We start from the raw sequence: 27298 nt of genomic DNA, 5'->3' as shown, positions 1-27298 counted from the left end.
CTGATAAAGGGCCACATCATCTAAACAAGAATATCTTTCAAAGCTTTGCAGGCTTGCTTGGATTCATCAGATACAAAGAGAGAAATTCCTAAGTCCCAACCCTGGCAGTCATTAACCACTGTTAAACTGCTGCACTGGCAACCCTACCAGCCTGCCAGCCTGTACAATAACTTCCAGAATCTTCTGGGCTCATCACTTTTTTCCATCAGAATCAACCACACTGCTTTCCTACATGTCTTTATTTACCATTCTCTTTCTTACAACCTAGGCTGAAAAGGTGTGGATACATGCTCTCAACAGGTAGACAACACATAACTATTTCAAAGACTTCCATAGGATAGGCATTTTATATACATTAAGTGGATCCTTAGGATTGCTATGTAGTATAATAATTATCTATGCAATGGACCAGAATATTTGCAATAAAAGTAAAACCACTTGCAGAAATTCAGTTAAGTAGCAAAGCTGAATTTGGATTCCTCATTTTTCTAACCAAAGTCAGCTCTTAATCAACTCTAGTTCTGGTCTCTGAAACCCAGAATTTCTTGTTCCAATGGGAGAAACATGAGCATGCAGGACTCATTAAAAAATAGAAATAACGGGGCTCCTGGGTGGCTCAGTGGGTTAAGCATCCAGCTCTTGATTTTGTTTGGTTCAGGCCATGATCTCACGGTTTGTGAGTTCCAGCCCCAAGTTGGGCTCGGCGCTGACAGTGCCGAGCCTGCTTGAGATTCCTTCTCTTTCCCTCTCTCTCTGCCTCTCCCCCGCTCATGCTTTCTCTCTCTCTTTCCTTCTCTCTCAAAATAAATAAATAAACCTAAAAAAATAGAAATAACATGTGAAACCACCAAAAGACATTAAATCTCACTTTGGGAGTACTTATGCCCATATTAGCAAGTTTGTAAGGAAATGAATACTCTAACCTGCAGATTGTGTAAATTTAAAATTATGTCCAAGCAGGGAGCACCTGGGTGGCTCAGTAGGTTAAGCATCTGACTTCAGCTCAGGTCATGATCTTGTGGTTTGTGAGTTCGAGCCCCGCGTCTGGCTCTGTGCTGGCAGCTCAGAGCCTGGAGCCTGCTTCAGATTCTGTGTCTCCCTCTCTCTCTGTCCCTCCCCAACTCATCTCTATCTCTCTTAAAAGTAAACATTCACTAAAAAAAATTATGTCCAAGCAGCATTTAAACCATGCAAATCTTCTGACTCAGAAATTCTACTCTGGGGATTAAAGAAAATAATTGTATATATGTACAAGATGTAAGAATGTAGTGACAGACATTATTTATAGTGGAAAAAAGCAGGAAAGAATCTAAAAATCCTTCATTAGAAAATAGATTAAATAAATTATAAAGCACCCACAGAATGAAAAAGCTTGTCACTTAAAAATGATAATACAGACTTTTAATTGGAAAGATGGAAATATGTTTACTACATGCTGCTGAGTGAAGAATGCAGGTGACAACAGTTGTGAGTACTGTGATCCTGTTTTAGCAGGGCAAAAAAGATATATATATTTGTGCATGTGCATGATAATCACAAAATCTAAGCTTTTAAAAATATATAAGGACATACAAAATATTCAAGATAAAATATTCTTCAATAAAATAAAATAAAATGGACATTATGAATACATTAGTAAAGTATAATTAAGCATCTGACTCTTGATTTCGGGTTAGGTCATGATCCAAGGGTCGTGAGATCAATCCTGTTGGACTCCGTGCTGAGCATGGAGCCTGCTTAAGATTCTCTTTCTTTCCCTTTGCCTCCCTCTCCCCTGCTTGTGTTCACACACTCTCTCTCTAAAATTTAAAAAAAAAAAAAAAAAGATCTGCAAAGATTGCTAATTTCCCCATTTTGATCTTAATTTTCTTCTTTTTGCTTATATTTACTTCATAATTTTATATGGCAATATATACTCTGGAAAGATATTTTTGAAATTTTGTAAATGGGAAGCTTTTCTTCAAATAGGTGAAAAAGACTCACTTCTGAAGCAGTCACCTCTTGAACTTGGAGGAAAAAAGCTACTATATATTTTTCTTCTAGCTCCCAATAGCTGACCCAACTCTATGATTTGTAAGTTTGTTCATGTATGTTGAAGTTTTGCCTAGAAAAAAAATGGTTAAACACCCCCCATCTAATGCCTTGTTTCTCTGCTGCTGCCTTTCTTAACTTCTGTACTAATGCATTGATCTTGCTTCTGAACCAGTCATTTTAGCCATGATGCCCTCCAAAGAGGTGCTGAATCTTTTGCCCTGTTGGTCTCACTTTGCATCAACATCATGAGAATAAAAACCATAAGGCATAACACCTCTTACATACAGTCCATTTACCTATACAGAAATCCTCTGGATTTGGCATTTTTTGGTTACAACCTGATAAAGCTTGCTATAATCAGATAATGTATCTTCTTCCCAGGAATTCCCAAGCTAACTTCTTCAGTGACCTTTATCACACTTAGTCTAATTCCTATACAGTTTTATCTATGTTGATAGATAATAATTTAAGAATCAACCCTGTTATGTGGATCCTGAGAAACTTAACAGAAGACCATAAGGGAGGGGAAGGGGGAAAAAAAAAAAAGGTTAGAGAGGGAGGGAGCCAAAACATAAGAGACAATTAAAAACTGAGAACAAACTGAAGGTTGATGGGGGGTGGGAGGGAGGGGAGGGTGGGTGATGGGTACTGAGGAGGACACCTGTTGGGATGAGCACTGGGTGTTGTATGGAAACCAATTTGACAATAAATTTCATATTAAAAAAAAATCAACTTGTCATTTTAGTCACTCTTTCACCCTCAGAGTACTAGCATAGGATCAGGCATATTGTGAGTACTTTATAAAATGTCTAATAATTCAACCTAGAAATTCCATTTCTAGGAATTTATCCCTGGAAAATTTTTATAGAAGTATACAAGGAGATATATACAAGGAAGTTCATCAAGGAGTACTTTCTAACCAAAAGTCAGAAAACCTAACAGTAAGGCAACCAGCTAAATAAATTAGGTTCTACAATATGATGGCATATTATGTAATTATTAATAATAATGGTACTGGTTCATATTAATTCATGAAGAAAGATATCCATGATAAACTTTCAAGTGCAATAGGCAAACCAAAAAGAATATCCACAATGGTGGGAGGTGACTGACTCTCACATATGAAGAACACAGGCTTTGTTGTCAGGATCCAGAATATGAATCTGAGGTTTGATGTTATCAACTGGGAGACTTCAGGCATGTTAGTTTTCAGTGCCACTGCTTCCTCTTAGATAAACTGGAGAATAGTAACAGTATATACCTTATAAGGTTATTGTGAAGGTTAAATAATATAATACATATAAAGCACTTAAAATACCTTATTACAAGCAATAAATAAAATGAAAAAATTACATGCCCATTATTCCATGTGTTTAAAAAAGTATCTTTAGTAAAAGCATTTTAATTATTTGGTAAATTATCTTTAATAATTTTACTTTTAATTTAATTTTATTTTTGAGAGTGAGCATGAACAAGGGAGGGGCAGAGACAGAGGGAGACAGAGAATCCCAAGCAGGCTCCACACTGTGAGCGCAGAGCCTGATGCAGGGCTTGAACCCATGAACCATGAGATCATGACCTGAGCCGAAATTGAGAGTTGGATGCTTAACCAACTGAGCCACCCAAGCGTCCCTTTAATAATTTTAATACTAGGATGCCCTTTCTCCTTTCTCTTATAGTGAGATTTTCAGGACTCCTCTTTCTTACAACATTAGTAAATTTTAGAACTGTTTGAGAATGTAATTCTTCTTAATAAATAATATTAGCAAAAAAGATTCATAAAAATCAAGAAGTAGAACAAAGTCCCTTTTGCTCTCTATTCCTAGCAGTTCCAAAGAAACACCACTTGGCATCATAAAACTCAAGAAATTTGATAAGGTATCATATTGAACACATTAACACATTAAAAACATTTGATCAAGTTCTTCTGTATAACATGCCTGAATTATTTATCATTACTACCACGTTCCACTGTTATTACAAATCTCTACTTAGGAGCAACCTTGAACCACAAAAAAAAAAAACAAAAAAAAACCCAAACACCTCAATTCTGAAAAGATATCTTATTTGATATTTGTTGCCCTGATAAATGTTTCCATAATCCTAAAAGGTATAAAGTCTTGAAAAAAATTTCAGGTTAGAGGGAAGCCACTGTACTCTCCTTTACTCTGTACAAACAGCAATATAATAAATCTTATGACTGCGCTGGATTTCTTTTCAAAATGTTGGAGAGTATCTCCTTAAATAATCAATTTTTGTAATTCTATTTTACGAAATGAACATATGTACACAAGCGCACAGAAAAAAGATTTGGAAAAACAAACATCAAAGTACTAATATTCATTAACTCTGTATGATGGGACTATGAACAAATTAAATGTTCTTTTTTATAATTTCCTTAGGTCTGCATATTTTTCTTGTTTATAATAAACGTGCATTAATTCTATCATCAGAAACAAAAACTATTTTCAAACAAAATAAAAAAGAGTTGAGGAGAGGAACTACCTTTTAGTTGTTAAGAGAAAGGAGTCTATAGGACTGTGAAATGAGTGAGTTCCTCAAAAAAAAAAAAATCAGTATGGCAGAAATAAATAACACTCATCAGTTTTTTTACTGTTCTTCACCAAAACAAGGTGCTGCCTTCACCTTATTCTGTGACTGAACACAATCAAGGTAAGCAGCATTCTTTTTTATTTTTTTTAACATTTATTTATTTTTGAGAGACAGAGAGAGACAGAGTATGAGCAGGGGAGGGACAGAGAGAGAGGGAGACACAGAATTCGAAGCAGGCTGCAGGCTCCAAGCTGTCAGCACAGAGCCGGACACGGGGCTCAAACTCACAAACCTCAAGATCATAACCTGAGCAGAAGTCAGAAGCTTAACCAACTGAGCCACCCAGGCACCCCACGGTAAGCAGCATTCTTAAATTCAGTAAAAATACACCAAAGCAGACAGGAGTATTTGGTACACGATAGAGGCTTTCTCTCTGCCTTTCTCCACTGCATAACTAATTATAGTTTCACATTAGATATAATCCTTGCAAAATTTCTACAAATCCCTAGTTTACTAAAAGGGATTCATCTGTAATTAAAATTTTCCTGAGTCATCTTGTTCAAAACTATGACTATTGCTTAAAATTTATCATTTACAGGGCACCTGGGTGGCTCAGTAAGTTGAGCATCCAACTCTTGACTTCAGCTCAGGTCATGATCTCATGGTTCGGAAGCACCATGTCAGGCTCCACTGCTTGGGATTCTCTCTCTCCATTATCTCTCTCTTTCAAAAATAAATAAATAGACTTTAAAAATTTTTTTCAATTTTTTCCTTCTCATGATTCACATGTTTAATGACATAAAATTGCATCACAGGGATGGAGTGTGACTTAAGAATTTCCTATTGTTAGACACTAATTTTATTTGTTATCTCAAAGTACATTCTCAGATATTAGTCTTTGACTCTAGGCCAGTAGATCTAAATCTTTTTAGGATCATGTTTGAAAATCTCATTAAATTATGGACTTCCTCCCCATAGAAATGAAATATTAACAAATATCTACAACTTAAATACAACTTCAAGGAGTTTCTGGTTCCCTGAAAGCTCCAAATGGATTTAAATTACCTCTGGTTAAGAATTTCTGTTCTAGGGGCACCTGGGTGGCTCAGTCGGTTAAGCGTCCGACTTCGGCTCAGGTCATGATCTCGCAGTCCGTGAGTTCGAGCCCCGCGTCGGGCTCTGTGCTGACAGCTCAGAGCCTGGAGCCTGTTTCAGATTCTGTGTCTCCCTCTCTCTCTGCCCCTCCTCCGTTCATGCTCTGTCTCTCTCTATCTCAAAAATAAATAAACGTTAAAAAAAAAAAAGAATTTCTGTTCTAGACCATTTGAGCATCTCATTTTTTTTTTTTTAACTAGGAAATCCCCATCACAGTTAGCTTGGTATTTTCATTTTTCCTGATCTATTGGAGGTGGGTGGGGAATTGCCCAAAATCACATTAACAAATATCTAATGTTTATTAAATACTTATCAAGTGTCAGGAGCTGTTCTAAGAGCTTTACACTTAAAAAGAAAGCTCATAGAAGTAATGGGAAGTATCTGTCAAATGGACAAGTGCATATAGGCACTAGGTAGGTAGCCTAAGTATTAACTCAATCGACAGGAAATTTAAAAAGGAAGCAAATGTTCCCATGCCCTAAAAAATAAAAATGCATTTCATATTATATGAGGAAATACCCACTCACCTTGACCTTAACTTTTTAAAATGGACAAGAGCATTCCTTCTCCTCCTCCTCCTCAGAGCCCTTTCCTTAGGGTTTGACAAGATTGAGGAAGAAGGGAATCTTAGGACAACAGGCCTTTCTTGGAGCCCAGCCCAGCTAAATTAGGGCACACCACGACCCCATCTGTCCCCACCAACCACCCACACATAAACCGAGTAAAGAGGGAGAATATTGTTGACCCTTCCTAGTATTAGAAAAAGGCCAGGGTCACGGTTGTGGGAGGCGGGCGGCGGGAATCGTACTTCTGGGCAGTTTCCCGGAAGAAACTCGGTGGTTCTGAAACCTGCAGCTGGACCCCTCAGAGCTGTGTGTGTGTGTGTGTGTGTGTGTGTGTGTGTGTGTGTGTGTGTGTGTGTCCGCGCGCGCATCCGAAGATGTAGTGGGTGGGGGTACCCCCAGGAACCTGCCTGCGAAGCACGTTCTTTTCCAACATTCTTATCCCAAGATCGGGTATGAGCCTTTTCGCTGGCGCTCAGCTATCTGTCTGGGAGCTTTTTCTCTGCCGCTGGGCGCGTGCGGCTAGAGGGCAGAAGATCAGCTGCGACACCAGGGTCGGAGTCACATAGTCCACGGTCACGCAACCTTCCGTCACACAAGAGGATCTGCATCCAATTCAGCCACACAAATGCCATCACCCACTAGTTCCGACCTCACAGCCACACACAGTCCTGATGCCACACTCGGGCCCCGTCACGCCCACGGTCACCCAGATACACAACCACACACACCACTGCCGTTCTCACGCACACTCGGGCCTGAGGTGAGAGGCTCGCCACACTCTGCGGTACTGCAGCGCCTCCCTTCTGTCTCCTAATCTCCAGGCCAGGCGGCAACGTCTTTCCGACCCTCTGAACCGGGACTGCTCACCTTGGGTGTCGCACCTGCCTCACGGTGATGCTCAGTGTAAGCGAGGATGGGACGGAACCTGCAAGTACACAGCCCCCGGGGCTTAACGGGCCGCGCGCGGAGGCTGCTGGGAGCTCGCTCTGTAGGCACTGAGTGCGCCGGCGCCGCCAGCCTAGGGGAGCGGAGCTTCCACCACGCCCGCTCGCCGCGTGAGGCGGAGATCTAGGCGGGCTCCTGAGCGGGCGGCGTTCCCGGCTCTTTGTCCCAAGAAAGTCCCGGCAGGTCCTGGAGCGCGGCGGGCACCAACAACCGGCGTATTAAAGGGGGGATATGCATAAATGTGACTCTCCCTACCGCCTACTCGATGGCACTGTGTGTCTATTTTTGGAGTGGTTCTGGGTACGACTTTCTCATTGGGTGTGGCTGGTTTGTGTTTGTGAAGTGCTACTGCGAGGACCGGAATGTGGTTTGTGAGGGAGATTTTGACTGGATTGTGTGTCAGACTGTACAGGACTAAGAATGTTGTGTTGGCCTGCGAGGTAATGGGTCTGTGAACGTGTCTGTAATTGACTCTGAACATTTAGGTGGCACGGTTCTGATAGATACGTTTTCCCCAGGCCTTCCCTGCAGACCTTGGATGGGAGTCCCTCAGTGTGTGCCTGATTGTGGCGTGTGTGTGTGTGTGTGTGTGTGTGTGTGTGTGTGTGCGCGCGCGCGCGCGCTTCTGGTGTGTTCCTGCGGGACTGTGACGATGTGGAATGATTGGATGAGACCAAAAGCCTCACTCTCCTCAATTTTGAAATGAGAAAGTAATGTTGCATTTTCAAGAAGCATCATCTTTACTGAAGCATTTGGTGAAAAAAACCTGATTTTTCTGGAAAATTGTGTATTTACATTTAATCACAGGTTTATTATGGAGAATGTAAATAAACATAGATTTAAACATAAGATTTCAAAGGAAAATCCTGTCCTGGAATAGTTTATTTGCTCCTTCCCCAGATTTCCAGAATAGGCTGTTCCTCTTAATGTTAAGGGGATTTTGTTGGGAGGATTTAAGAAGGCCCAGACTAAGAAAAAACATCTTGGGGCCCCTGAGTGGCTCAGTTAAGCATCTGACTCTTGACGCAAGTCATGATCTCTCGGTTTGTGAGATGGAGCCCCACATTGGGCTCTGTGCTGACAGTGCTGAGCCTGCTTGGGATTCTCTGTCTCTTCCTCTCTCTCTCTCTGCCCCTCCCCTGCTCATGCTTGATCTCTCTCAAAAATAAATGTTAAAAGAAAAAAACATCTTTACCTAAAAGAGAAGCACTATGGCTAGAGCAGACAACCCAGGATTAGGGAGTCAAATATCTTGGGTTCTAGATCAGACACTCTTCTCTTTGTTAAAGGAAGGCAAGAAACTTAAGACTCAAAGCATTCATTCATGCTGACATTACTAATTCAAATGTAATGTTACAAGGTTTTATTCTTACCTTTTATATTTGTTTTTTTCCTCTAATAATCTCTCTCTAGAAATCCTGGTTCCTAGTAATATTAACATATTTATATAGTTGCAGTAGTCTAGAATGGCCATAAAATAGTTTAAAATTGTGATGCCAATATTATTACTAAAAATAAAACTAGTAAATAAAATTTTAGATTGTAGTTATTCTAAAGCAGGGGTTGACAAATTACAAATCTGGCCTGCCACGTATATGGCTAGTGAGTAAAGAATAATATCTATCTTTAAAATGGTTTTAAAAAATCGGAAAAAAAGAATATTTTGTGATGTGTAAAAACTCATGCATTTCAAACTTCAGTGTCTATAAATAGTTTTACTGGAACATAGCCATGTTCATTTATTCATTGTCTATGGCTGCATTTAAGCTACAAGGGCAGGATTGACTAGTTATGCAGACTGAATGGCTTGCAGAGCTTAAAATACAGTAAATTCCCATTATTCACAGTAGTTCTATAAAGTTATTGCAAACACTGAATTAGCAAACCATTTCTCCTAAAGGAAATACGGGGTTTCCTGCAAGTATCAGATGACATTTTCTTCAACCAACCAATACATACCTTGTTTTATGTGCTTCAACACATAAGTAGAAAATTTGTGTTTTCTTGTGAGCCTAGAAGATAAATCCAACTTAACTTATGAAAGAATTTTCCTATTTTTCTGTTCAGGAAACCAGCTGCTTTTTTTTTCCTTTAACATTTATTTATTTATTTTTTGAGACACAGAGAGAGAGAGAGAGAGCACAAGTGAGGTACAGGCAGAGAGAGAGGGAGACACAGAATCCAAAGCAGACTCCAGGTTCTGAGCTGTCAGCACAGAGCCCAACGCAGGGCCTCAAACCCACGAACTGTGAGATCATGACCTGAGCCGAAATAAGATGCTTAACTGACTGAGCCACCCAGGTGCCCCTAGGAAACCAGCTGCTTTCTTACCTGTGTTTCTCCTCTGATGGAGGTATACCAATATGAATAAAAAATAATTTGATACCTCTGCTCTTATAAGGACCAGATATTTTTCCTCTGATAAAACTAATTTCTCAGCCTAAGTACCATTCCTGGCCAGGTGATTCATAAACAAACACGTAATCTCAATCTACTCAGGAATATGAGTGCAGAGTAAAGTTCTGTATATATGTAATCAGGCATGGGTGGTATGATGTCACTGAGGAAGATAGAAAATTCTTTAGCTTGGGACTGGGGATTTTAGGTTGATGGTGGTGGATTTCAGCAATTGATTTCTGAGCTAACATAGCATACTGTCCATTTAGAGCTATTTAAATCATCCTCCCTTCTTTGGAGATTCACTGGAGAGGGCTGATAACTGGCCATACTTTGTGTTCAATCATAAATATTGTTACCACTCTGCTTCCCATATATTTTAATACTAAGAGAAACAAACCACATTTCTTATCTTATAGATGAGGTTTGTGATCAAAATTCCTGTGTCCCTCCAAGAGGTGCAGGTACCCAATCAAGACTGAAAGAGCCACATTCAGGAACATAACGAGGTGTGTGTGATGGGTACAATCTCTGTCTTCTTTATAACTAAATTATCAATAGATTTTGGTTGAAACATTTATTTAAAAAAACAACAACTTGGCTTAGGAAACCCTAAAGCAAGCCTTCAAATTCATTGTTTTTTGTTTTTATTCTCTTAGAACACTTCTGCACATTTTCTTTCTATCCTCTGTATTTAATTCTTTGTGGAGTGCCTCCTTTGTTAAAATGATAGCTTTGAAGAGGTACTTATGCATTGTAACTTGGTGGAATAGAAAACACTTAAAGCCACTCAAAAGAAACTTTATAGGAATGTCACATAGACAGATTTCAGAAATGTGGTATTGCTAAATTCCATCTTTCCTCCTGTTACTCTTCTGTGATAATAATTTGGGGTTCTCCTTGTCACAATCTATACAAATTCAGAAATTCTGAACTGGGCATTGAAAGAAGATAACACAGAAAAGGATTTTTTTTTTTTTTAATGTCATAATCTACATGAGGGAAGAGGGCTGGTAGCAGTCCTTTGTCGTTTAGCTCCCGTTGGTTTGCATTCATTATCAAACATTTAATGTTTATGAAAGATCTATCCCTATGTGCAAAGGTGTTTTTTATTAGTTTGGAAACACTGAGCTTGTGTTTATTCATTTTTTTATTAAAAAAATATTTTTAATGTTTATTTATTTTTGAAAGAGGGAGAGACAGGGCGTGAGCAGGGCAGAGACAGAGGGAGACACAGATCCAAAGCAGGCTCCAGGCTCTGAGCTGTCAGCACAGAGCCCTACTATGTGGGACTCGAACTCATGAACAACAAAATCATGACCTGAGCTGAAGTCAGACGCTTAACCGACTGTGCCACCCAGGCGCCCTGCAGCCACTTTAAAAAACAGTCTGGAAGTCCCCCACACTGTTAAAGGTATAAAACGTATAACCCAGCAATTTCACTCTTAGCTATATATGCCCAAGAGAAAGAGAAATATATGTCCACAGAAACATTTCATGAATGTTCAGAGCAACATTAATAACCATAGCCAAAAAGTGGAAATGACCTAGATGTCCAGCAACAAATGTGTGGATAAATTAAGCATGGTATATACATAAACAGGGTATTTGTTATTCAGCCATAAAAAGGATGAAGTACTGACACATGCAAGGGATGAGCCTTGAAAACATGCTATGTGAAAGAAACCAGACACAAAAGACAACATATTATATAATTACATTTATATTAAATGTATAGAACAGGCGAATTCATAAAGACAGAAAATAGGTAAATGGTTGCCTAGTGTTGGAAGGTATGGGGAAAACAATCCCAAGTAGTTAAAGAACTGTCTTTGAAGTCTCAAAAAAAAGGTAGGTGTAAACAGAGAATACAGTAGTAAATATGGTATAAACATAGGACATAATAGTACTTCCTTATCTGGGGGGGGGGGGGGTATACTTCCAAGACCCTTCCCAGTGGATACCTAAACCTACAGATAGTACCAAATCCTATGTAGACTATGTTTTTTTCTATACAGACATAGTTATGATAAAATGTAATTTATACATTAGACTCAGTAAGAGATTAACAATAACAACTAATAATAAAATAGAACAATTAGAACAATATACTCTAATAAAATTATATGAATATGGTCTCTCTCAAAATATCTATTATACTGTACTCACCCTTCTTGTGATGATGTGAAATGATAAAATCTCTACGTGAGGAGATGCAGTAAGGTGACTGACATAGGCATTATGATGCAGTGTCTGGCTAACACTGACCTTCTGACCATACATCAGGAGGAGGATCATCTACTTCTGGACCACAGTTGACCACAGATGACTGAAACCATGGAAAGCAAAACTGTGGATAAGGTTGGGGGGGGGGGGACTACTTTATCACAGAATAGTCAAAATGAATGGACTGTATTGAACAATAATATGGATGAACCCTGGCAATCTAATGTTAACAGAAAAAAATTTATATTCCTTAAGGTTCTATGGGACATGAAAGCCATTTCATAAAGTGAAATTTAACAAGAAAATAAAAATAGATTAAAGTAATCTTATCCTAGAGTTCTTAAGTTCCCAAATCATAAATTCTTCTAAAATAAGGAATTTTAATAATTTAAACTTTATGGATTATAAGGGAATATGATTTATCACTGTAGATTCCATATACAACTGATTATACTATAAGAACCTGAGCTAAATGGATATCTTTTTCCAAAGGAAATTTAAACTGCATGATAGTATGCAACAACAGAATTAAGTTCCTTGTATTCCTTATTATGGATTCTTTACAATTTCTACTTATGTGACCATGTTAAAAGTTAGAAAGTTTATGAAAATAGTCTATTTCACTTTTAATGTTAATTTTTCTCCCTAAATTTTGACGTGAGGTAGTTTGAAGCCAACCTGGAATAGTGATGCTTGATGAGATTATAAATTTTGACCATGACCAAAAGGAATATTCATTAAAATAGTATGTGTATCTCAAATATCACAATCTATGGGAGAAGCAAATAAAATTTAATTTACTCTTACCTCTGAGATGGTTTTATATATATATATAAACTACTTTTCAAAAAATGTTTATTTAAAAATTTTTAAGTTTATTTATTTATTTTTGAGAGAGAGACAGAGAGAGTGAGCAGGGGAAGGGCAGAGAGAGAGAGAGAGAGGGAGAGAGAATCCCAAGTAGGCTCCACACTGTCAGCACAGAGCCCAATGTGAGGCTCAAACTCACAAACTGAGATCGTGACCTGAGGCCAAAACCAAGAGTTGGACACTTAACCAACTGGGCCACCCAGGCACCCCTACTTATTTATTTTTTAGAGACAGAGATAATCCAAGTGGGGGAAGGGCAGAGAGGGAAACAGAGAATCCCAAGCAGGCTTTGCACTGTTAGTGTGAGGGGCCTCATGCAGGGCTCAAACTCATGAACCCGAGATCACTACCTGAGCTGAAATCAAGAGTCAGATGCTTAACCTACTGGGCCCCTCAGAAGCCCCCCACTTTTTTTTAAGTTTATTTATCTATTTTGAGAGAGACAGAAAGAACACCAATGAGGGAAGAGCAGAGAGAGAGGGAGAGAGAGAATCCCAAGCAAGTTTCGTACTGTCAGCACAGAGATTGATGCAGGGTTTGATCTCACAAGTGTTAGGTTATGACCTGAACCAAAATCAAGAGTTGGATGCTCAATTGACTGAGCCACCCAGGCACCCGAGCATCTTTTTTATTCACAGCTCAACCCTGAATTCTTTCCATTCATTTTTTAAAAATCTTTTATTCATTTTTGAGACAGAGAGAGACAGGGGCAGGACAGAGAGAGAGTGAGACACAGAATCCAAAGCAGGCTCCAGGCTCTGAGCTGTCAGCCCAGAGCCTGATGTGGGGCTCAAACTCGCAAACCACGAGATCATGACCTGAGCCGAAGTTGGATGCTCAGCCTACTGAGCCACCCAGGTGCCCCTCTTTCCATTCATTTAAAAACCAAAGAGATAAAATTTTCTGACCCTGATTTAGGAAATATTTTTCAGGCAGGATGCAAAAAGCATGAACTGTGAAAGAAGGAAAATAATTTGGATTTTATCAAAACTAAAACATTTTGATCCAGATGGCCAACCGACACATGAAAAAATGTTCAACTTCACTCATCATCAGGGAAATACAAATCAAAACCACAATGAGGAGTGCCTGGATGGCTCAGTCAGTTAAGCATCTGACTTCAGCTCAGGTCATGATCTCACAGCTTGTGAGTTCAAGCCCCGCATCGGGTTCTGTGCTGACAGCTCGGAGCCTGGAGCCTGCTTCGGATTCTGTGTCTCCCTCTCTCTCTGCCCCTCCCCTGCTCACACTCTGTCTGTCTCTCTCTCTCAAAAAACAAATAAACATTAAAAAAAAAAAACTAAAAAAAAACACCAAAAACAAATCAAAACCACAATGAGATACCACCTTACACCTGTCAGAATGGCTAACATTAACAACTCAGGCAAAAACAGATGTTGGCGAGGATGTGGACAAAGAGGATCTCTTTTGCATTGTTGGTGGGAATGCAAGCTGGTGCAGCCACTCTGGAAAACAGTATGGAGGCTCCTCAAAAAACTAAAAATAGAACTACCCTACGACCCAGCAATTGCAGTACTAGGCATTTATCCAAGGGATACAGGTATGCTGTTTCAAAGGGGCACATGCACCCCAATGTTTATAGCAGCACTATCAACAATAGCCAAAGTGTGGAAAGAGCCCAAATGTCCATCGATGGATGAACGGATAAAGAAGATGTGGTATATATATACAATGGAGTATCACTCGGCAACCAAAAAGAATGAAATCTTGTCATTTGCAACTACATGGATGGAACTGGAGGGTATTATGCTAAGTGAAATTAGTCAGAGAAAGACAAAAATCATATGAATTCACTCCTATGACGACTTTAAGAGACAAAACAGATGAACATAAGGGAAGGGAAACAAAAATAATATAAAAACAGGGAGGGGGATAAAACATAAGAGACTCATAAATATGGAGAACAAACTGAGGGTTACTGGAGGGGGTGTGGGAGGGGGGATGGGCTAAATGGGTAAGGGACATTAAGGAATCTACTTCTGAAATCATTGTTGTACTATATGCTAACTAATTTGGATGTAAATTTTAAAAAAACACAAAAAACAAAACTAAAACATTTTGGAGCACCTGGGTGGCTCAGTCAGTTAAGCATCCGACTCTTGATTTCAGCTCAGGTCATGATCTCTCAGTTGGTGGGTTCAAGCCCCGCAGTAGGCTCTGTGCTGAGAGTGCGGAGCCTGCTTGGGATTCTTTCTCTACCCCTCTCTGCCCCTCCCCTACTCAAGCTTGCACTCTCTTTCTCTCAAAATAAATAAATAAACTTAAAAAAAAACAAAAACTAAAACCTTTTGCTTTTCAAAAACCACTGTTAAGAAAATGAAAAGGCAAAGCATAGATTGGCAGAAAATATTTGCAACACATATACCTAATAAAGGAGTTATATGTTGAATAAACAAATAATTCTTTTTCTAATTTTTAATTTTATTATTATTTTTTAAAATTTACATCCAAATTAGTTAGCCTTTAGTGCAACAGCGATTTCAGGAGTAGATTCCATGTATATGTATATATATGTACTTTGGATTACAAGCATGTTTCCAGAACGAATTATGCTCGCAAACCAAGGTTTTACTGTATTTGAAGTGATGGAAATGTTTTATATCATGATTGTGGTAACAATTACATGATTGTATACACTTGTCAAAACTCATAAAATTGTACACTTAAATATTGGTGAATTTTATTGGGTGTAAATTTTACCTCAATAAAGCTGGGTAAACAAAAAACAAAAGGAGTAACAAAGATTCTAGAAAAATAATGACTGCAGCAACACAAGTTTTGAATCATAAGATGGAGCAATCAGATAGCAAAACCAAAAACCTGTTGACAACATTTAAGCAGAACCCCAGTACCTCAGAATGTGACTATATTTAGAGGTGGGGCCTTTAAAGAGGTAATAAAATTAGAATGATGGGATTTGGGTGGCACATAATCCAAGGAGAGATGCCTCTGGAAAAGACTGGTTGACATCTTGATGTTGGAATAACAGCCTCCAGAACCAGGAGAAAATAAATTTCTATTACTTAAGCCATCCAGTCTGTTATGACATTCTAACAAACCCATACAGATAAACCCCCAAACATAAGCAAATGGGGGAAAAATAAAAAACAACACATTACCCTGTATGGTGAATCTGTGACTAAAGGAGAGATCAAAATAAATTACTAGAATCTTATCACAGAGAGGCAAAGGAATAAAAAACAATATAGGAATTATGGGGAGAAATGCAAAAAAAAAAAAAAACCAAACATTGACTATTGAAAAAAAATTTTTAATGTTTATTTATTTCTGAGAGACAGAAAGAGTGAGAGTTGGGGAGGGGCAGAGAAAGAGGGAGACACAATCCAAAGCAGGCTCTAGGCTCTGAGCTATCAGCACAGAGACAGATGTGGGGTTTGAATTCAAGGACCATGAAATCATGACCTGAGACGAAGTCGGATACTTAACTGACTGAGCCACGCAGGTGCCCCAAACATTGACTATTTAAAATAGTAATGTCCATCAGGTTAAAAAAAAGATAATAAAAATATAAAGAACAATAGTTTACACTGGGAGATGGGTGGATAAATGTAGCTAAAGAACCCAAAGTAATTTCTATTGGTACAGGAATGAGTAAAGATGTGAACTGTTTTGGACCTTAATAGGTTTTAGTATGTATGGTATTTTCTGAGGTAATACTTAGAAAGGCTTAGAAATAGTATATAGAATTTCCAAACTAGTAGAGGTAAGAAACAAAATGGTAATTTTTTTAAATCCTGAAGAAAACCAGTTAGAAAGGAACATAGAACTGGCAAGATCAACTGAAAAGCACAAATGAGGATGGCAGATTTATAGCCAAATAGATTAGTAATTACACCGAATAAAAATGGACCTAGTACTCTATTTGAAACACAAATAGATTGTCAGGTTGGATTAAAATATTTTATATTGTGTTTACAAAGCACATCTATAGTTTAAGGACACAAAAAGATTAAAATTAAACATGGGAAAATTACATCATGTAGACAATAAACAAGAAAGTTCATGTAATTGTACTATTAGCACACAATAGAAATTTTAAGACAGGATGCATTATTAGACATGCCTTTCTTGAAGCTCTTATAATTACCTTGTCTGAGGTAGTTATCTTGCAAGTGTTACTTTTTCATGCTCCTCTCCCCTTATATTCATACCATAAACTATAAGCAAGTTTCAGCATACTCTGAAAAGAACAATTATAAAGTCAAGCCTAAATATCAAGAACATCACCAAATTTTGACACTTTGATGAAGAATAATGTAGAGAATAAATGAAGGGATGTTTTCACCAGTGGACATAACAGTGATTCTAATAAAATGTAAATTGAGACTATAACTTGGCTATTTGGAGTTCCTCATGACCATGGGCAGCAGACCAAACAAAGGCTGGGGTGAGAGGAAGGGTTAATGTCTGCTGGGCTGATTGATCCTGGCTATCAAGGGATGTGAAATTTCCAAATGAAACATGAATAATACTCAAAGATTTCCTAGAGTCAACTCTTATCCCTATCATTTCCAGTTGTAAAAACAAGCAAATAAACACCCCCCCCCCCAAACCAGAAAACCTATAAAGAAAACTATAACCAACAAAGATTCTGATCTTTAATGAAAGGTTTGGATAACTTTAACCATAAAAACTTCCCAGTTTGCTAATTAAAAGGGAATGTGTCACAACTATTATTTACAGAAAGGAAGTCTGGAACATCTACCTAATTTATATATAGTTAGATATTATTATTACATTCCTTATTTCCTCTTAAAAAAATTTTTTTAAGGTTTATTCAGAGACATTTTTTCAGAGACAGAGAGAGGCAAAGTGTGAGTGGGGGAAGGGCAGAGAGAAAGGTAGACACAGAATCTGAAGCAGGCTCTAGGCTCCCAGCAGTCAGCACAGAGCCCTTTTATGTAGGTTGTTACAACTTAGAAAAAAGGTTACAGAATGTCTACACAGGATCCTGACATATAGAAGGTATAAACATTACCCAACACAATTTTGGTTGAATGAGGAATGGCTCATGAATGAATGAGGAATGAGTAATGTTATTTTAGATGAGGTTTTAATGTTCAGTTACAGGAAGAATGAGGTATATTGATGGGATGCCATCTTGTGAACACTGGTCATTCATTTGGCTGTACAGTATTTGTGCACCCTTGCTATGATGGTTAACACCCATCTTTAAGAAGCCGAGGCTGATTCTCACTAAACTGAAAATGCATCTTAGTCTCTCCAGCAGCTAATGTACAAGGATGGAACATAGGCTTCAGCACTCCAACACACCCATCTCAGGGGTGCCTGGGTGGCTTCATCAGTTAAGCAACCAACTTCAGCTAGGGACATGATCTCATGGTTCGTGAGTTTGAGCCCTGTGACGGGCTCTGTGCTGACAGCTCAGAGCCTGGAGCCTGCTTCAGATTCTGTCTCCCTCTCACTACCCCCCCTCCCCCCACTTGTGCTCTGTTGCTCTCTCGAAAATAAAAAACGAAAAACAAAAAACACCTATCTCAGAACAGCAAGGTGATGATATAAAGGAACAAGGATGGGAGATTCCATCTGGGTGATGGGTAACCCCATGTACACAGGTGGCACTAGCAGGAACATCCAGAGTCCATGTTGTCAGTAGTGTAAGCTGGCAATTCTGTCCAGCAGCAGCAGCAGCAGCAGCAGCAGCAGCAGCAGCAGCAGCAGCAGCAGCAGCAGCAGGAATGACCTCACGAGTTCTGTGTCATCATGTGCAGCAATGTTCTTGGTTCTGTATCTTTGTTCCTTAGCACTCTAAGATTTTCTATGAGCCACTCAATATTCTTTGAATGAATTTCATATCTACTCCAATTTTAAAAAGGTAGAATATATGGACTGTAACCATTGTGTTTCCATTAAAATTAGAAATAAAACAAAGATGGCTACAGTAGAAACTTCTGTGGGTGATAATTAATTTTCTACACCTGATTTCTGGACTAACTGAGAAACAGACTTTTTGTTAGGGATGCTTTACTGAAAGAGGCAGCTCGAAACTGCACATCCTAATACTTCATTTAAACTTAGGTATTGGGAGACATAACAAGCAGAGGACTGGGCCTGTAGAGTAGTTACAGAGAATCATAGTCTGACCCAGGGAACATGAGAAATTCAGGGTCAAATGGGGGGGGGGGGGATATTCATGTGTTTTAACACATTTCACCAAAGCAATAAATCATTTCTCTTATGACACACAAATAAGAGTGGAGATGAAAACAACAAACAGAAATTAATCTGAAAAAACCAACCCTTCAGTCTGTTAAAATGGGGAAAATACAGTGAAAAAAAAAAAATTCTTGCCCAACAGCCACTGTCCTCATGTCTACAACATGAAAAAGGGTGAAATAGGTATACTGAGATATCCCTTTATATGCAGATTATCAAAGATCAAAAGAATCTATCATTTTATAATCAATACCTAATAAAAGATACCAAATTTCAGATTATTACTAGCATATTTTAAGTATTGTGAAACATTACATCATGAAGATATTAGAGTGTAAAGAGATAAAAAGTTGTCAAAGACATTTTGAGACATACCTGTATTAATGAATATCCATTCAAAGTCAATTCAATGTGAATTCATTTTGAAATACTCTATTTAAATGGAATAAAATTTAAAATATAACCCTTATTAGTCTTTTTATTGGAACCGGATAAAATAATTTAAAATCTAATAAGCATTTGTTTTTGTTTTTTCATTAAAAAAATTTTTTTTTAAGTTTACTTATTTTGAGAGAGAGAGAGGAGCAAGCATGGTAGGGGCAGAGACAGAAAGAATCCCAAGCAGGCTCTGCACTGTCAGCTCAGAGCCCGATGCGGGACTCCAACACAAACTGCGAGGTCATGACCTGATTTGAAGTCGGACACTCAACCGACTGAGCCACCCAGGTGCCCCCTTTTTTTCTTAAATGTTTAACGTTTATTTAATTTTGAGAGAGAGAGAGACAGAGGGTGAGCGGGGGAAGGGACAGAGAGACAGGGAGACACAGAATCCAAAGCAGGCTCCAGGCTCTGAGTTGTCAGCACAGAGCCTGATGCAGGGCTTGAACTCACCAACCGCGAGATCATGACCTGAGCTGAAGTTGGACGTTTAACCGACTGAGACACTCAGGCACCCTGTCTTTATTTCTAAGTAAAAATTATATATTAACAATATACATATCTCTATTTCCAAGTAATAAGTTACTAAAAAGTATAAGTCAAAGATTGCTGGAAAATAGAGCACAGAAATAGATTTGAGAATATGAGCATTTAATATATGAGTATTTTAATACAGTAGGAGAAAGATGAATATTTCAATTATTGGTTCTGGCATAATTGGTCTTATTTCTGAATGGAAACAAAACCAACATCCTGTATTACACCATATACAATAATGAATCCCAGATGGATTAAAATGGTAAAGTCTGTGTGTGTATACACACCCACGTATGTGAAAAACTGTACACTCTGTCCCTTTATCCTCGTCCCTCTGAAAGTTTCTATAAGCAATACCTTCCTAAGAAACAGAAAACATTGGAAATGGTTTGGAAAACCTATTTTACAGAAATAAAATAGACAAAAGTATAAAATGTTTATTGAAGCATTACTTTTATTATTTTTTTAAAGTTTTTTAAAGTTTATTTTGAGGGGCGCATGGGTGGCTCAGTCAGTTAAGTGTCTGACTCTTGGTTTCAGCTCAGTTCATGATCTCATGGTTCATGGGTTCGAGCCCCACATTGGGCTCCATGCTGTCAGTTCAGAGCCTGCTTGGGAGCCTCTCTCTCCCTCTCTCTCTGGCCCTCCCTGCTTGTACTCTCTCAAAATAAATAAACTTAAAAAAAAAAAAAGTTTGAGAGAGAGCGCACACGCAGGGGAGGGGCAGAGAGAGAGAGAGAGAGAGAGAAAGAATCCCAAGCAGGATCCACGCTCTCAGTGTAGAGACTGACTCAGGGCTCAAACTCACAAACCATGAGATCATGACCTGAGCCAAAAACAAGAGTCAGATGCTTAACCGACTGAGCCATCCAGGTGCCCTGAATGAAGCACTACTTTCAAACAGCAGAGAGGAAACAGTCTGAAATATTGCATGAATAGTTGAGTTGGTTTGGTACAAACATACTTGGGTATAAAATATACTGTAACCATTAAAAAAAATAAGTTAAATCATCATTTACTGACTAGGGAAATTCAAAATTTAAAAGGCATGTTTAAACTATCATCCATATTTTTTGGTAAAAATATACTGATTTGTGTTAACATTTAAACATAAAGAAATATATGGGGGATATACACAAGGTTTGAACATTACTCAGAAGTAAATCAGCAGAGAGGGAGTGAGGAATAGCAGAAGGCATAGCTTTTTTTTTTTTTTTTTTTTTTTAGTATTGCTTCATTGGTTTGAACGCAAATGCATTACCTCTGTAATTTTATTTCATTTTATTTTTTAAAAGTTTTTATTTCTTTTAGTAATTTCCCTACCCAACGTGGGGCTCGAACTCATAGCCCTGAGATCAAGAGTCGAATGCTCTTCCCATCGAGCTAGCCAGGCATCCCATTTCCTCTATAATTTTTGATGAAGAACTTAATGAATGACTTAAACTCCTATGTTGCTCATTCCGCTTTTCTTAAGTTGATTATAAAATATTTTACAGGCATAAGCCTGGAACAAAATAACTCAATGTTTAAAAAAAAAACCTTAACCTACTAACATGGGATCTAAGAAAAAAGGAAGTGAGGAATGGAAGAACAGACCTGTAATTTTGGGTATATGGGAATTTCCTTCCAAGAATGGAATCCATCCAATGCAAGAAGCTGCTTGCTGAGCATGAAAATTGAGGCAAAGAAAAGATCTATTTCAAAACACTAATCTACCTAAACAAAGCTAAAATGTGGGACATTTGCTTAACTTCAGGATTCTTAATCTAAGACTTTTAGTAGCCTTCCACACTCTTCCACAATGGCAGAGTTAAGTAGTTGCTACAGAAATAGTACAGCTCACAGGGCTAAAATATTTACTATCTGGCCCTTTATGGAAAGTCTGCTAACTTTTCATCTAGAACACAATACAGAATTCCAATGACATGTTTGCTGCTAGTGCAAAAATGTGATGCTCAGGCTATTTTTCCTCTTCATAGGCCATTTAAAAATTTTCAGTTGTATGTGTATATATTTATCAACAATAGGATATTGTTGTTACATATAAAATAGACCCAATTTTTAAATTTGACATGATGCTTAGAATAAAGAACTGCATGTAGAAAATATTGGGGTGGAATAAGTCTTTAAAAAAAATGCTTACACTTGGAGTTTAGCTAGTTATCTCTGGAAATATTTTAAATATTAAATATTTAAGGGATTTGCACTATTAAAAACTCCTCCTCCAAGCCTTCTGCACATCCACAGCTTTAGGGTCCAGAACAAAAGGAACTTATGGCCTATTTGTGCAGTCAATACATCTTTGGTACTCATGGTGTCTTTAAAGATAAATCTGAGCTACCATTTAAAAATCAAGAGCTATTAGGGCACCTGGGTAGCTCAGTCGGTTGGGTGTCTGACTTTGGCTCAAGTCATGATCTCGCCATTCATGGGTTCAAGCCCCAAGCCCCAGGCTCACTGCTGTCAGCCTATCAGCATAGAATCCACATTGGATCCTCAGTCCCCCTTCTCTGCCCCTCCCTCACTTGCACTCTCTCAAAAATAAACATTAAAATAAATAAAAATCAAGAGCTATCACACACTGAAACAAAAAAAAAAAGATCCAGACTCTCGAAAAGTCACAAGAGCTGGCAAAATGAGGCCTGCATTTCCTCACATCAGTTAGTTAGAACTGGGCACTGGGTATCCTCCTTAGCTACTGCTGCAACCAGGTTCATTTGTATTATTTTAATAGGTACCACTGTTTGCTAGTTTCTTTAGTATGCTCACATATATCTTCATGGATACTAAAAATGAGCTTTCGTTTTTAGGTGTCCTAATATTATTCTAACATCAAGGTTATATTTGGGTGGTTATGAGATGTTTACCTCTATATAACAATTCCTTAGATACTTGATAATGTTTTGCCTGAAAAAAATTTTTGGTTTGGTGCTTTATTAGTAGTAATAGCTACTATATCACACTAAATTTCCCCTTTTCTGTGTTTTTATGATTATGAGGCTTCTGAGAGTTCTAATTCTGAGTCAATACTGTATTCATTTTTATTTTCCTAAAAAAATAATTTTGTTCAGGTTTTCAAATATACCAGAAAGCACTGTATTTAACATTTTATTAAATATTTTAAGTAATCTCTACACTCAATGTGGGGCTTGAACTTACAACCTCGAGACCAAGAGTCACATGCTACACCAACTGAGCCAGCCAGGCACTCCTACAATAACATTTTAAATCATTAACTATAAGGTTTCTCTTTGTGTATTAATTCTTCAAACATAATGCTGTTTCTTTTCACACTTTTTCATTTTTCATCCATGTTGCAAATGGTTTGTCTACATTCTTGTTTTTACATTAGGTATTGCATGATGTAGCAAAAAGGATGCTAGGCTGAATAAAGTCCTTTCCACACATTACTTTCCCCATCAACACCTAGGATAATTTCATGTTCCATAGGAAGTGATGATGGAAAATTTTCTGAATTCATTACCCTGTGTCTTTCTTCGACTATATATCCTGCCTGACGTTCAGCAAGGTCTGCAGAAACTGTTTTTCAGCAAATAATACTAATGGCAATGATGAATAAAATAATGACCAACATTCAGTGAATATTTATTATATGACAGGCAGAATTCTATGCACTTTATGCATCTTAGTTTATTTGATCCTCACACAAAATTTTGAGGTAGGTATTATCATTATCCCGTTTTAGTTTCCACTGAGACAAATATGTATAAAAACGTAGAAAAATGGTCAGGAAGCATAAATACTAAACAGATAATGACTATCCTTCAGAAAGGGAAATGCATACAAGGATGATAGTCAAAGAGTGTATCTGCCTTATTTGTAATGTTTAAATCTTTTAAAAGGAAAATATGTTCATGCACTATTTCTGCAATTAAAATACATGATATAAAGATATGCCTATGGAGAATTTCCATTAGGGTACTGTGTGTAATGGCAGAAACTCTGGGAAATGTCTATCAGTAGGAATTTGATAAAATGATATCACAGCAACATATGGAAACACCAAGAAGCTATGAAGGGATCTCTATTTACTGTGTGGAAAGTTGTTCGTCAATGTTTTTACAAGAAATCCGAAGTTTTGTAAATAACAAAAAGAATAAGCCATCTTTGAATAAAGAGGTCACTTATTCCAGGTATTAAAGGTATTTTACAAACTGTGATGGAAACAGGTGGACTTTATAGTCATATAAATTTAAGATGGGTTAAAATATTAAGAATATAACAAGTATAGACAAATTAGGGGGAAAAACAAAAATGTCAGGATTATATTTCATCATGAATTCTGAGGTTTAAAATAAGGTTAGAAAGGTGTCAAAAGTGCTGTGATTTTCAGTATTTGCTAGCTTGAATTATCTGATGTCAAAAGAAATATAAGCTTTTATTAAAGGACTTCCAAAATATATTCTACTCATAGGGTGTTTCTCCTACATGATTTTTCTCAGGCTGAATAAGCTGGAGTCAACAAGTAAGATGTTTCTACATTATTCTATTTAAAGGGATTATTATCAAGACAAATTCTCTAATGTTGAATAATTGAACTGTAATTAAAAGCCTTCCTACAGATTTCAGACCTTCTATGGTTTATCACCAGTACAAATTTTGATGCTGAATAAGTTGTGAGCCATAATTAAATGTCTTCCCACATTCTCTATATTCGTAGGGTTTCTCACCAGTATGAATTCTATGATGACTAATAAGTTGTGAACTCTGAGAATAGGCTTTCCCACATATCTTACACTCATAGGGCTTCTCACCAGTATGAATTCTCTGATGTCTAGTAAGATCTGAACCAGAACGAAAAGCCTTTTCACATTCCTTACATTCATAGGGCTTCTCACCTGTATGAATTCTCTGATGTTTGATAAGTTGTGAGCTCTGACTAAAGGCATTGCCACATTCCTTACATTCATAGGGTTTCTCCCCTGTATGAATTCTTTGATGTTGAGTAAAGTTTGAGCCACTACTAAAGGCCTTCCCACATTCTTTACATTCATAGGGCTTTTCACCAGTGTGAATCCTCTGATGTCGAGTGAAGTTTGAGCCACTACTAAAGGCCTTTCCACATTCCTTACATTCGTAGGGTTTCTCACCAGTGTGAATTCTGTGATGTCGAGTAAGGTCTGAACCACAAATAAATGTTTTCCCACATTCTTTACATTCAAAGGGTTTCTTGCCAGTATGAATTTTCTGATGATGACTGAGTCTTGAGGGATGTCTAAAGGCTTTTCCACATTCCTTACATTCATAGGGCTTCTCAATGGTATGAATTATTTGATGTGTAGTAAGCTGTGAGTCATGTCTAAAGGCTTTCCTATATTCCTTAGTTCCACAGTATTTCTCTTTATTATTGATGATTTGCTGTAATGTAAAGGATGGATGCTGACTGAATGTAGGCATGCCTTCATGGGTGAATATCAGTTGACCAAAGTGTCGCTCCTGAGAGCCATGTTGTTTCTCAAACTGGCCATTACATTCCCAATCATCTCTGAAACTAGAGCACTGAAGGTCATGTCTTGTAAGTCTTTCCATTAACTCCCACTGCGCTGACTCTATTTCATAAATCTCCTTCTTCAGAAATAATTTCTTGGTCTCACATCTTGATTCCAGGACTGAAAGAAAATATGAAAGTAATCACTCATATTTTTTGTTTGGGAGAAATAAAACTTCAGTTAAAATGGGAGAATTAAACCAAACTTGAAAAAAAATAGATGAGAATAAGGACAGATCATATAGTAAGATGAGGGCAGTAAGTAAGCCAATGATTTCCAAACATTGCTATTGATCAGAATTATTTAGGGGAGCTTGCTGAACATACAGAAAACTTAGTCTTATCTCCCTTGTTACAAAATGACTCTAATCATAAATACACATACAAAAATTCAGAGCATATGCACACATACCTGTAAGAGCACCCCACAACATGAACTATAAAATAAGGGAAATGATTACCTACTTAATAGAGTTATTATCAGGATTAAATGAGTATAAGATAACATTCCCAGGGGTTGGCAAACTATGGCCTGCAGCACTGTAACAATTTTTATAAGTAAAGTTTTATTGGAACATAGCTACACTTATTTGTTTACATATTGTCTATGACTGCTTTTGAGCTACAATGGCAGAAGTGAGTAGTTGCAACAGAGACCACATCGACTATAAATTTAAGATATTTATTATCTGGCCTTTTAGGAAAATGGTTTGCCAGTTCCCAGTTAGATCTATGTTGTCCATTACAGTATCCATGAGCATATGTATCTATTTAAATTTAACATAATTAAAATTATATAAAAATTCAAATTTAATTCAATACAACTGTAATTTCCAGTGTTCAATAGCCAATTGTGGTTAGTGTTGGAAATAACATAGAACATTTCCACATCATCACTGAAAGTTTTATTAGACAGCACTGTCCTCAATTCTGTAACTGGAAACCCAGGGTCTCTTTAACAAATAAGGAAATTGAGAGTGGCAATCCAGATGGCAGGAATGAATAAATCTAGCATGAGTGGCAGACAGTGAGGATTCTTTTGTGGCTAAATATGGAATATGTTTGGAGTTTGATAAAAACACTTTTTGGCTTGGAACTCTGTGATGCTGATCTTAGGAGAAAAGAGGAAAGGACTTAAAAAGAACATAAACACTATAGTAGTGATGACCAACTGACAGGAAGAGCATTTGTAGGTTTAAAGAGAAGGTAGAGGATATAAAAGCAGTGTTCTGCTATTGAACAATCAGTTACCAGAATCAGTTGTGAATTTTTGAACACACAGCTAATTACAAGCTTTGTTTTCTTGGGCAAAGTAGTTCATTTTTCTTAGCCCTCAATTCTCTGTCTACTCTTATAATCATTGGGGGAACTGTAAATAATATATGAGAAGTATTTGGCATAAATGTTTAATATTTGAGAGATAATACAAAAGAATTTCTATATTAAAATGGGGATATTAGGCAAGTGCAGTGTTTTGAAGACCACACTATGGGAAAATCTCAAGCCAAAAAAGTGAAAAGTATTCTAGTACCATCTTTTCTCTTTCTCTCATATAATTATTCAGCAAATACTGCCTAATCTTGTTCCTAAATATATCTTAACACTCTTCCTCCTATCTTCAATATCTAATACGTGTATCTCTTTGAACTATCAGGATAGTGTCTTTCTTACCTAGTTTCCCCACCTGAGGTAGGCAATCTTGAATCCATCCTTAATGGCAGTTCTCTTACAACAAAAGCCAAACTCGAACAAGGTATACAAAGCTCTGAAGGATCTAATTGCTGCCTGCCTCTTCAGACAAATCTCAGGCTATGCTCCCTTTTGGTTGCTAAGCTCCATCCACGCTGGC

The 27298-nt window shown here is 37.6% G+C and overlaps 1 protein-coding gene across 1 annotated transcript in view; it reads right to left on the bottom strand.

Annotated features, from left to right (window-relative positions):
* Nucleotides 1-27298, bottom strand: part of LOC106974675 (zinc finger protein 82 homolog) — a 65880-nt gene that overhangs the window by 12615 nt on the left and 25967 nt on the right. The window contains exons 5-6 of the mRNA XM_015071958.3: nucleotides 24550-25570; nucleotides 7176-7439 (exon numbers count right to left, since the gene is read on the bottom strand). Of these exons, the coding sequence (XP_014927444.2) occupies nucleotides 7176-7439; nucleotides 24550-25570 (1285 nt within the window). The remainder of the gene's footprint in view (nucleotides 1-7175; nucleotides 7440-24549; nucleotides 25571-27298) is intronic.

The sequence above is a fragment of the Acinonyx jubatus genome, chromosome E2, assembly GCF_027475565.1.
Source record: "Acinonyx jubatus isolate Ajub_Pintada_27869175 chromosome E2, VMU_Ajub_asm_v1.0, whole genome shotgun sequence".
NCBI lineage: Eukaryota > Metazoa > Chordata > Mammalia > Carnivora > Felidae > Acinonyx > Acinonyx jubatus.
The sequence above is the reverse complement of the archived record's forward strand: the minus strand, read 5'-3'. Positions and strand labels throughout refer to the sequence as shown.